General features: G+C 40.3%; 1 protein-coding gene across 2 annotated transcripts; it reads left to right on the top strand.

The window, feature by feature from the left end:
• Window positions 1-3474: 3474 nt before the first annotated feature.
• On the top strand, window positions 3475-12172 carry stx10 (syntaxin 10). 2 transcript variants are annotated; one of them, XM_022764477.1, is made up of 9 exons: window positions 3475-3537; window positions 4072-4147; window positions 5132-5225; window positions 6180-6274; window positions 6982-7044; window positions 8181-8282; window positions 9078-9184; window positions 10509-10603; window positions 11323-12172. In XM_022764477.1, the coding sequence occupies exons 1-9, from the start codon at window positions 3503-3505 to the stop codon at window positions 11397-11399; spliced, it is 744 nt and encodes a 247-aa protein (XP_022620198.1). In that variant the 5' UTR covers window positions 3475-3502; the 3' UTR covers window positions 11400-12172. The 2 variants fall into 2 exon arrangements, with proteins under 2 accessions (XP_022620198.1, XP_022620199.1); XM_022764478.1 differs by lacking the exons at window positions 3475-3537; window positions 4072-4147 and adding an exon at window positions 4865-4923.
• The last annotated feature ends 401 nt before the right edge of the window (window positions 12173-12573 follow it).

The raw sequence follows: 12573 nt of genomic DNA, 5'->3' as shown, positions 1-12573 counted from the left end.
TGTAGAGCCTGTAGAATAAAAAACGTGTAGAACGTGATAGAAACACTATAGAACTGACTATAAAAACACAGTTGAATCAACAACAGGAGCCACTGTCGTTTGAATTTCTTTTTTTTTTCCTGGGCAGTGATGAAGTTTAGTCATGGTAAACACAACAAACATTTAAAAACGGAAGGAATCTCTCTGTATTTCTAAAACTTTAAACATGGACTTCAGATCACACCACGGTCTCTTGGTGCAGAACCTTCTGCCTCATCTTTATTTAACGTAGCCAATGTTAGGACGCTGCCAAGTTCAAACTGAGCTGTTCAAAAAATCAGCAACATGACTGACAGTGTAGGAGTTGGCTGTGAACACAGTGTATGATCTATGACATTTTCAAAACAAAAGAAAGTTCAATCCTCTGACTAAAAGCTCTGCTTCAAAATAACAAGTAAAAGTCTAAAAAGTAAAAGTTTCCAAAAATATATATATATGTTTAACTACAGCGCTCAAGTCAACGTACTTCGTTATTGTCCTCCTCTGAAAGTGGCATCAAATTAAGCTGTTGTGATAAAGTCAGAGTTAAGGAATTACAGACACAGCTGGACACGGACAATCAAAACGCCTGTTGTGATCATGTTTACAAGGATATGAATAACCAGGTTTCCGTCATATCCCGAACAAGATCAAGACCACGATAAGACTCAGAACTGAAACGTCAATGTACAAGTAAAAGAAATAATTTCTGGCTAACAGGTCGTGGACCAACAGAATAAAGTGGACCCATGTTTTTTATTCTTTCTGTTGACAGTAAAAGGCAGAAGAATCTCTCCCAACATGTTCATACTGTTCAGTAAAGACAAATGTTTTGAGAGAGGAAATGCAAAACCTCTGGGTTGGCTCCTTGTCAAATTAGTGCGAGGTAATTTCATTCAACAAACTGTATTTAGGATGAGCACACAGAAATAGTAAAGGTCATTGAACTATAATTCAGTGGATAATATTCCCACGCAGTTTCACTTGCCTTAGAAAACCACACACCCGCTGACACACAGAGAACACACTCCAAAGACCAAAGACACAAGCAGAAGTTGATGTGAAGAGGTGACAGAGTTTATGGGAAAGAGGAAAGCAGCAAACTAATGGATATTACTGACTAGAGGAAAAATCTCTGACTCTTCCAGAGCATGTGTCAAAACTGTCACTTGTATCTGTGACTGTGAATTTTCACAGGAAAGGAGGGAGGGAGGAGGTGGAGTGAAGGAGGAATGGAGGGGAGGAAACAGGATGAGGACAGGAAGGAAGGAGCTAGACAGGACAGGGTGGGATTGAGAAAGAAAAACCCACAGGAATAGCGACAAATGGGTGGAACAGGAAGGACAGATGTAAAGAGAGAACATGCAGGCAGCAGCTACTGGGGGATCTGCTGAGTATGCATGTTTTGTTTTTTTCCCAGCAACACCCAGAATCGATCCACTCTGTTCCTCTGCTAATTAATTTTTTATGAGTCCGTGGGATTCATTGTCCTCAGATTTCCATTTCATTTGATGGACACAGAGGTGAAAGAACTGTGGAGGAGATTCCAGGCTTGTTTTGTGGAAGGTTGAGAAATTCATGCATCCTATCCTACTCTACCCTATCCTATCCTTTCCTTTCCTATATCCTATATCCTATATCATATCCTATCTTATCCTATACTTTCCTATATCTTATATCCTATCCCATCCTTTCCTATATCCCATCCTTTCCTATATCCTATCCTTTCCTATCCTATCCTTTCCTTTATCCTATCCAATCCTATCATTTCCTTTCCTTTCCTATCCTATCCTTTCCTTTCCTATATCCTATCCTTTCCTTTCCTATATCCTATCCTATCCTATCCTTTCCTATATCCTATCCTTTCCTATATATATATATATAGACTATCCTTTACTATCCTGTCCTATACTATCCTATCTATCCTCTTCAATATACAAATGTCAACAGCTTTATGACAATTAAACAAAACGCAAAGAAAGAAAATAAATTTCATGCTGCCATAAAGAATATGAATTTTTTAAATATTAAATAAAATCTATGATCAGAGGTTTGATGTGTAATGAAATAGATAAAGTGTTTATGTGTATAAAAGGCCATCAAAGTTAAAATAAATGAATAAAATCTGGTTTTATACATGTATATACAGTATGTTATATATATATATATATATATATATATATAGAGAGAGAGAGAGAGAGAGAGATATGTGTGTCCTGTTTCTTGCTTATGGGCAAAATGCTGTTTGGATTGTCAGTAATAAAGTTTTACATTCAAAACCTTTGTCATTTATGGCCCGGACGCAGCCATGATCGATCCACACAGGTGTTTTCACAAAGAATGTGTGTTTTTGAGAACAGAAGATTATTTTAGACCATGGAAACAGCTGTTGAGCTGCTTAGTTTATCAGCTGTTCTGGTGCTTTCAATCATATCACATTATCTTGTGAAGAAAATGACCTGTATTTCTTATTTGTGAATATTTGCAAAGTAAATAGAGAGTTAAATGTAAATAGAGAGTTAAATGTAAATAGAGAGTTAAATGCAGATGGTGGTTCTGTCTGTATAAACTCTACTACTGCAAGTTACTGCAAACTCAGGCAGTGATTGCATAGATGTTACCATGGAAACTAATCTTATACAGATGTGTACCAGTGACTCCTCTTCTGTTCCAACACAGCATTTCTCCAGACTTCTACCCAACTTCTTTTTCTTTTTTTTCAGTAGATTAAAACCTCCATCTTCTTCTCTGTAACAAAACACAACTATTGTAGTGGTTTTGATAGATGGAGGTGGTGCATAGACCAACTTTAACAAGCTGAAATAGGAGAGAAATGATATGCTGTTATGTTGAATAATGAATCTGAAGTTGAAATATAGGTCAGTGGATGGTGTTATTTATTTCTGTTGCTCAGTTCAGGGACAAATCTAGTACTTTTTACTCCTACATTTATTTGATCACTACAGTTACTAGTTACTTTGCAGATTCTGATTAATAATACAAAATATAATCAACAAATAAACAATAACAACAATAATCCAATAACATAATGCAATATTTTACTTTGAAATAGTACTTGTAGACTACTGACCTTACTACTATAGTAACTTATTTTTGACAGTATGCTTAGCTTTAATTTAAGGCCATTTCCATCAGCATTGGATCATAGGCTAGAATTCATGACAACAACCTATTAAATCATTAACATTCAGAGTAATCATTGTTCATACAGTCAAATCACTGATGACATACCAATACAATGAATTTGAAAAATAAGTAAAGGCTAATTTTTTCCTCTGAAATGTGGAGTGAAAAGTATGAAGTAGCATAAAATGTAAGTACTCAAATCAAGTATAAGTACCTCAAATTGCTCTCAAGCACAGTACAGTACAGTACTCAGTCACTCTCCACCAGCCGACTGCAACGCGTCAGAGGACCGTTCGAGAAGTGCGCATGCGCTGGGAGCGAAGCGGAAGGACGCATCATGTCGATAGAAGACCCGTTTTTCGTTGTGAAGGGGTGAGAAATGAACAAATTAAGAACTAAAACTCAGTGTTACCTCAAGCTAATTCAAACAGTTACACGTTCAAAGCTCAACTTGTTAGCGAGTTCGTGTTTCCCGTAAAGACAAAGTTACACTAGTGAAGTTAGCTCAACGGCTAGCTGTAGCTAACTATCGTTAATGCTAACACCAGCTGCGCATAGGTAGTCAGTGTGTTGATGTCTGCCCAAAACTGACGAGAGTCTGAGTGATGTCTGAGATTTGCTTTTGTGTGATGTGGCTGTCGGTGAAAACACCTGGGCAGATGTGGGGCTCTGCTGTTTGGCAGTTGGCAGGACGCTGCGAAGTCAGGGGAGGATGCGAGACGCAGCTCCTGGTGTTTGTTTTGGTGAAGCGAGGGGCGTAGCTGCAGAGTCCAGCCTGAAAAACAGCGGCCAGGTGTCTGAAGGGTGAAGTCAAGTAGTCAAACAGTTACAGTGCTGTTAATGTTTTTCACGTGTGTATGTGTGTCTGTTGCCTGCGTGTGTGTGTGTGTGTGTGTGTACCTCCAGGGAGGTGCAGAAGGCCCTCTCTCGTGCTCGGGGCCTGTTTGATAGGTGGGAGGAACTGCTGCAGGATGGGACACAGGTGAGCAGACACTTCAAACATATCACTGCAGAAATCACTGTCCTGAAGCCACGAGCCTCTGAGGGTCATATGTAGGTGGATATTGTGACTGACTGACACACGCAGCACTTTGCAAAGGTTTTAGGCTCTAAAACTAAAATAATTCCATGGATATTTTTATTTATCTATTAACTTAAGACAAATTGCTGAAACAGAAAAAACCTCATCAAATCAACATTTGCTGTAACCACTCATTGACGTTAAAACAGCACCACTTCTCCTCGATACACTTCCTCACAGATTTTCAGGGTATTTGCCAGGTAGGTTTGTTTTTTAAATTCTTTTTTTTTTTTTATTGTTTTACTTCATGATCCATTTAAAGCCTTCTATGAGACTCAGCTGTGAACAGAAATAATAAATCTGATAGGGCGAAATAGATAATACGGAAACAATTTACAATAGAAAATACATAAAATATCGAACAGAGAAACATAACCGATCCAAATTACTAAAACAAAAAACAGAGAAGTTGGGGTTTACCTGCTTGGGGGTACTCGGAAGGGTTGTCTCAGTGTCTTCTAACTCCTCATATAATCCCAGACTGACTCCATGAGGATGAGATCAGGGCTCTGTGGGGGGGGGGGGACCAGACCAGACCAGACCATCTGTTGTTCTTCTTGACGCTGAAGAGAATGATTTATGACTCTGGGTGTATGTTTGGTGTCGTTGTCCTGCTGTAGAATGAATTTGGGACCAATCGGACGCCTCCCTGATCGTATTTCATGATGGACAAGACTGTAAATATCTAAAGTGCCTTAAACTTTTGCACTGTATCTTAAATTTTGATAACAAAACAAGAAAATGTCTGCAAATGAAAGAAACACAAGCAAAGAAGCAAATGCATTTAAATAAACATGCTGCACACATGAAGGAAAATTGTACACAACACCACAAAGGGTTCTGGGAGAAACTGTAAGTGACTTTGGTTGGTTTCTGCCATCGTAGGTCAGTCGGGACGAGCTGGACTGGAGTGCCAATGAGCTGAGGAACTGTCTAAGGGCCATAGACTGGGACCTGGAGGACCTCAGTGAAACCATCAGTATCCTTTTAAACAGGAAAAAAAAAAAAAAAAAAGTCTTTCCCTCATCCCTACAACCCGTCTCTTCACATGACCGCCGGTATTTTTAAAACAAACAGACGCTTTGTGTCACTCTCTCACTTCCTCCCCTTATTCCTCCGACTCGTTCAGAGGATAATCTCATGAAAAACCAGAACCATTTTACTGCCGTGATAATTAAGCAGAGATCAGAAATATAAAAAGACTCTTTCAGTAGTTTGGAAAATGTCACAAAAATAGATCAAAAATCTTGCGGCAGAGGAGGGAACACAACCTGCTTCTATTTAATAGACCAACTTCTCATTGGGCCGTGACTCACGACAACAGTCATGAGTCACAGCTCTGACAGTCGAGATTGCAAGATAAGTGTGACAGCAGAGCCACTAACAAATGAAGTTATAACACTTTACCATTCACTGTGGGTCTTGTATTGCTTTGTGACACCTTGTTGAAGTGGATGTGTGTTAAGTTATGGAAGGAAGACTACATTAAATTTGCTGTTTCCTTGTGACTTTAAATGCTAGCTGAAGAGAGGTAGTCATATTACATTACAGGGATATTCATAGAGACTCTCACAGTCAACACAATTTAAACTTTCTGTACTTCAAATTTCTTTCTCTTTTTTCTTTTTAAAACCTTTTATCTTCTTAAATCTAATTGGCTGTTGTTAATAAATGCATATAAACACGCAGCCCAAGGTGCTTCACATAGCAAGACAAAGAATAAAAAGTTAATAAATAGAAAAAGTCATTAAAATACAATAAGAGAAAATAAACACAAAGGATAAGAATAAATATGAAAACCAATGGTTAAAACTCAAACACTAAGTCTGTAATGTTACTCCAAATTAAAAGCCAGTTTAAAAACATAGGTATTTAGTTTCCTGTTAAATAAGAAGACATGTTGTTTGGTCTGTTGGGTCCTTGACTGATTCAGGTATTGTGGAGTCGAACCCGGGGAAGTTCAGACTGGGAGACAATGAACTTCAAGAGAGGAGAGACTTTGTGGAGCGAACCAGGAAATCTGTCCAGGTAAATTTAACTTTATTTATTAATGTTTTTCTCCCTTGTTGGTTTTTTGTTGAGTTTTAAAACTCAAATAGATTTAAAAAAAATCAGCTGTGTCTAATTGTTTGGTGCTTATACGAGCGTCAGCTCTGCACAGAACGTGCGTGTTTTCCTGTGAAAGGTGTCACCAGTGGTTACACAGAAAGAGTCAACTACACAAACACTGCCTGGAAAGACTCTGTTGTAGTTTGAAAACTAAACAGCACAGATTGTTCAGGCAAAGTCAAACATCAGCTCCCAACACTTGCAGCACACAGTAATTGTGAATGTGTTTTTTTTTTTTTACTTTTTGTCGTGAGGAGACGTGGAATCGATTATCTATCTACACCTGTTGGCGTGTTTACTTTGCTCCCGACTCAGCTAAGCTGAATCACTGTCCAGGCTGCAGGCACGGTGGAAAATATGAGTCAGTTTCTAACACTTGTCTCGCAGGCAAAGGTACCGTCCTGAAAATAGACCTGAAAAGAATCGAGTCATCTGAGCCAAACGGCTTCGCTGAGAGGGAACAAAAGACTTTGTGACACTTTGATTCGCTGGCCAGCAGCTCTGATTAATGAAGCTGTCTGCGTTGAGCTTGGCTTTTAAAGAGGTTTTTGCAATGATTGTGACACATTGGGGAGCAAGAGGTGTAAATCATTTTTGTGTGTGTGTGTGTGTGTGTGTGCACGCAGGAGTTGAAGGATCAGTTGTCCAGCCCTTCTGCTGTGGCTCAGGCAGAGAAGAAGAACAGGCAGGTTGGTGGACATTAAAACACACACAACACGTACACTTCACTGGGTACAGTGAGGTACACGGTCTGAATTATGTCACTCTCAGGAATGCTGCACCGGCCCTTGTACATCTCAAACCACCACTTTTCATAGCTACAGGCCTTGACATCATCATTAATATCCATGTGACTTAACCTGTGGTCATAGACACGTAAAACATCACAGCAATATCTCAACAGTAAAGAAGTTTGCTTTGGTGTTTTGGTGCTTAACAGTAAAAGTGTTAAGAAAGATAAAGCAAAAGCAAGTTCTGCAAGTAGTTTAGAAACTTTTTTCAACAAAATATTTACAGTAAAAATTTTGGGGGAAAATATTATATAATACAAATATGTACAATATGAGTGGGGAGATGTGCAATAGTTGCAGTCTGAAAAACAAGAATATGCATGAGATAATGCTGCATCAGTCAGCGTTTGTCTTTTTGTCTCGCTATTTTTTTCCATTTTGTGTTAAACAGTAAGAACCTGGTTTACTGCTAACAGCGTTTTAGGAATTCCCCCGATCGTGTTGCTCACGCACACACTGCGAACTGTCAATTAAACACGTCATTACAGGTTGAATATTTTACTCTTTTTTTTTTCCACCATCAACAACAGTTCTAGATCTCTCGTGGTCCTGTGAGGCGACAGTCTTAATTACATGCCAGACAAAAACAAGCTGCGTGGAGGAATACTGGCTGTTACTAGAGCGGCAAAATGTACATTTAAACCTGCGGACGGCGCCGGAATCAGACGGTTTATCATGTCCAGGTGTTGCTGTACTTTAGTTGTACTTGCAATATAACGTGAACATGTATGAATAGCGGTCGCATGAAAACATGTTTAGATTTAGTAGCAACATTATAGAATATGTAGAGTAAACTATCATTTCTATCATCCATGTTGTCAGGGACTTTGAACTCATCTTTCACACTCCAGCTGATGTGTTAGCAGCTCACTGACACTTTTCTGCCGCCATTGTTTGATTTGTAAAATGTTGTAATTAACAGCAATTGCAGCACAGCTCCATCATAGGATATAACACGAACACACACACACACTTTTTTCCTGCTAACCCCATGTATTGTCTATGTGTGTGTGTGTGTGTGTGTGTGTGTTTAGGCTCTGCTGGCTTCTACAGGCCAGGACAGGTCGACAGGACTGGAGGCTCATCTGGTGTCCGCAAACTCCAGATACATCCAGGAGCAGCAGGAACAACAGCAGGTACAGAGGGAGGGCGAATAAGAGAAAGAGAAAATGGGCTTTAACAAGAATTATAAGGTAGAGGGGGAAAAGGAAAAAGGAAGAAACAAGAAAAGAAGAGGACAAAAAAAGGGAACAAGGGAGTGGAAAGAGGAGAGATCTTGTTTGTGGGTTTTATATTTTCTACTTTATTTTGCATTTTTAGTTAAGAAATTTCAATTTGAGTAGAAAACCTAAAGTGAGAGCTGTAGCAGCAAATAAGTGATCGGGACGATGTTTATAAGGAAATCTCCACCTCCTCCAGTAAAGTCCTTATTGTCAAACATGAGCGCAGCGCAGGGTTCCTGTTACCGTGGGTACATGAGCTCGTCGTCTGCTTCACTAAGTATGACACTGTGATGAAGTGAAAGAGGATTAAATACAGGAGTAAGGTTTCAGTGTCAGAGCGTGAGCTGTTGGTTTTTCTACTTCCTGTGGTGTTGACTGATGAAAGTTTTTCATCACACATCCTGAGTCAGGTTGTGGTTTTCAGAGGAACTCAATCAAATATAAACTGCTTGCTCACGTGGAGGAGAGGTGACGTCTCTGCTTTACGTTACTGTTTTTGTAGAATTTTGTGGCTTGATTTAATGATTTATCTTGTTTTAATGGTATAAATCCAATAATAATGGAAATAACCAGATTCAATTAAAACCATGTTTAAAAAAAGGTTAAAAAAAATAATAGAGAACATTATAAATACTGGATAAAAACTGTAAGTCTGTTTGAGGATAAAGACTAATTTCTGTGTGTGTGTGTGTGTGTGTGTGCGTGTAGCTCATCATGCAGGAGCAGGATGAGCAGCTGGAGTTGGTGTCGGGCAGCATCAGAGTCCTGAAAGACATGTCGGGACGCATTGGAGACGAGCTGGATGAGCAAGCTGTGTGAGTGTACACGTACACGTACACGTACACACACACGCACACTCACACACACACACACACACACGTATATCTTTCCACCCACGCTTAGATGTTAAACTTCCCTTTCTACTATTAAAAAATGTCTTTTCCTCGATGTGCTGTATCTGATATTGATTTTAGTCATCAAGTCTAGTGAAGTCAAGTCAAATACGAGAACACGTAATAAAGACTCAGTGTGATTTCAAATGTCTTTTGATTTTACACAGTCGTTATTTTTCTGGTCAGGAATTCACAGACGCTCATTTCCTCCCAACTTCAAAACACCTCCGACTAGTTTCAGTACATTTCATATTGTAAATGTCAAGTTCAGGCAGGTTTTGTTGTCAGTTCCTCATAGAGCTGAAATAATCTCTCACTTAATCGATTTCCCAATGAAGAGAAAATGAATCAGCAACTATTTTTAATCGTTGAAGTCATTTTTTCAAGAAAAGAAATGATGATGAACATGACGATGTCACTGATTGTGACACTGTTTTGATTTTAATCAATTTTTTGACCAAAAGGGGAATCCATTACACAAGAAAATAATCAGTTGTAAAAACCCCTAGTCACTTCCTGTCAAAGAAAGAGCTGTACGTCCACGTCATCTTCAATAAGTTCTCAGGGGGTTATCAAGGCATTGTGGGAAATCTAGGAAATCATAGTGCGTCAGAATAACTTTACTAAGAAGAATTTTATTTTTAACTTTTATGCCTTTTACATGAAATATTCAGATCTTTTCTCCAGAGGACGCCAGTAGAGACAGAACTAGTTTTAGCTGTTCATTTATTTAGGCAGATTGATTCCTATAAAAGTTTCCAGTCCAGGATCTGGACTTGTTTAGTCAACGGGAGGCTGAGACCACGGCCCCGTCTTCAGGAGGAAGCAGGAGGATGTTTGATTGTTTTTACTCAGTCTTCAGTGAACAGTGGCCGAACACCCTCATGAAAACACACAGGGCTGAGCAGCGTACACACACACACACACACACACGTCATCACCAAACAGTGAACCACTCTCTCTAGGTCACAATGAAATGAATTTTTAAACGCTCTCACCTTCTTCTTTTTAAAAGCTTTGAATTTTCCTCCAGCGTCATCCTCAGGACTAAGTTTTACATTTTTAGCCGCTCCACTACAACTGTGTGAATGTGCGTGGGATGTGATGAACCCTTCGGGGTACATTTGAGTTTGAGTTGTGAGTTGCTAATCTTGGCCACAAAACAAACAGTAGAAATACAGAGTGTGAGTAATCTGCAGTTACGGCAGAGTGAAATAAGAACTGGTGTTGTTTTGCCGTCATTCAGGATGTTGGGGGACTTTGGAGACGAGATGGACCAGACGTCGTCCCGCATGGACTCGGTCCTGAAGAAGCTGGAGAAGGTGTCTCACATGACCAGCAGTGAGTTCACACACGGTTTTATTTTTGCAGTCACTGGTAATTATTTTGTAATTTACACCTAATTATGTTTGTGGCAAAGACTGAGCGTCAGACTCGTGAGTAACTGGCTGCTTAAAACACAAAAACACTCAACACTTGTCAGTAACTTGCCTGACTTGTAGCTCAAGCTTGTGCTGAACAAAAAAAAATGTTATACCTCATTGTGCAATATTAACTTTGTAGCCAAAATACAACAACTGATCATTTCCACAGTCACTTTAGCTGAAACTGAAGTTCTTGGATTTCCATGTAGTTGTGCAATCTGTGTTTTCTGCCAGCGCAGTTCACCTGCTCTTACGTTAACAGTTAAACAGACTGAGATCCATAATCTCTGTGTTATTGGTAGAAGTCCGGTTGTGTCATTAATTCCCCACGTGTGTGTGTGTGTCCACATCACTGAGTTCAGGAAACCTTTAATTTGGCTTCACATTGTCCAACGTCTGAGGTTTTGTAATGTTTTAGTCCGTGCTCAAGTCCAAGAACCAGGCTACAGCACGTTGATCCTGGAGAGCTTCCCATTAAACAAAAACAGGGGGGGGGTGTTGCTAAACTGTTGCCTGGATAGAAACGATAAAATAAACAATAAACCAATAAACGGTTTAATTGATCGGTGGTAAATATTCTAAATGCAGAGACTTACAGCTTGTCACTAACCTCACTAACCTCCCCCTCCCCCTCAGGTCGGAGGCAGTGGTGCGCCATCGGTGTGCTGGTCACCATCATGATCGTGGTCCTCATCCTCTTCTTCGCTCTCTGATGTCAACGACCTCCGACCTCTCCACTTCGCTCACTGACTCCTCTCTGTCCGGAGGGTCGGTCAGTTGGTTGGTCGGTCGGATGGATGGATGGATGGATTGACAGATACAGGAAGAGGAGGGACGTGTCTCTCCTCTTCCTCCCCCTCCCTTCCGTCCCTTCTTTTCTTCACACTGGTGACCGGCAGAGAGAAGTTCAGCTGCGACTCTCGTCTCTCTGCTTTTACTGAATCTAGTGAGGGGAAAAAAAAAAAAAAACCAGCTGGGGACTGTCAGCAGCAGAGCTTAGCATGGGGGGGGGGGCAAGACCCCGCTGGTGTTATGGATTTGATATTGGTACATTTTGATTATTGTGGGAAATAACGGTACAGGACAGGAAGCTGCTGCTTTCAGGTTAAAAACACAAATCTGTGGCTTCAAATTAGTTTCATTGATAAATCAGTGAATGTCACTTTAGTAACACCATTTCAACACTCTCTTCAAAACTCAGAGACACTCATTCCTCATTTTGAACAATGCTGTTCTCTGTAATGTACCACAAACTTTATCTAGTCTGTTGGTAAAAGTTTTCCAGGAGACGGACTGTTTCTGTAAACAAAATGTCAATGAAAACAGCTAATGGGGCTTATTGATCTGAGCTGGCCGGTGAAACCTGACTCTTGGCAGGTTCACCAGCCAAGAAGTAGTTTTTAGAAGCTGCCAAATATCGATTTATTAACTGTTAAATCAGGAAACTTGAGTTGTTTGTGTTTTTAGCCGACAGCAGCAGCAGCGAGGGAGGGAGGGGAGGAGATGGGGGGGGGGGCAGGGTTTTTTCAGTGTTGCCTTAAATATATTTTTCTACCGTTGTGAAATGCGCAGTATGTTTTATGTGCCTACGTGTGGATCAGTTTAGAACCAATCGCCGGTTAAATCAGGAAAGGGGCAGCAGTCTGCAGGTTTTCCCTCCACTCCGACACCACAGCAGCTGATTTCACTGACGAGCAAGTTCCAGCCAGAGAGGAAAAATGACTCACCTCTGAAATCAGCTGCTGTGGTGTGTGTGTGTCTGTGTGTGTGTCTGTGTGTACGGTCAAAACAAAGAACATGCAGACTGGCAGCCCCCAGCCGCTCCGACAGAAGCGGTTCATCTCCTGCTCTGATTGGGATCCGTCTCGCTGAAGGTGAAGTCAGGTC

This window comes from Seriola dumerili, unplaced genomic scaffold (genome assembly GCF_002260705.1).
Source record: "Seriola dumerili isolate Sdu_G_001 unplaced genomic scaffold, Sdu_1.0 BDQW01000538.1, whole genome shotgun sequence".
Taxonomy (NCBI): Eukaryota; Metazoa; Chordata; class Actinopteri; order Carangiformes; family Carangidae; genus Seriola; species Seriola dumerili.
The sequence above is the reverse complement of the archived record's forward strand: the minus strand, read 5'-3'. Positions and strand labels throughout refer to the sequence as shown.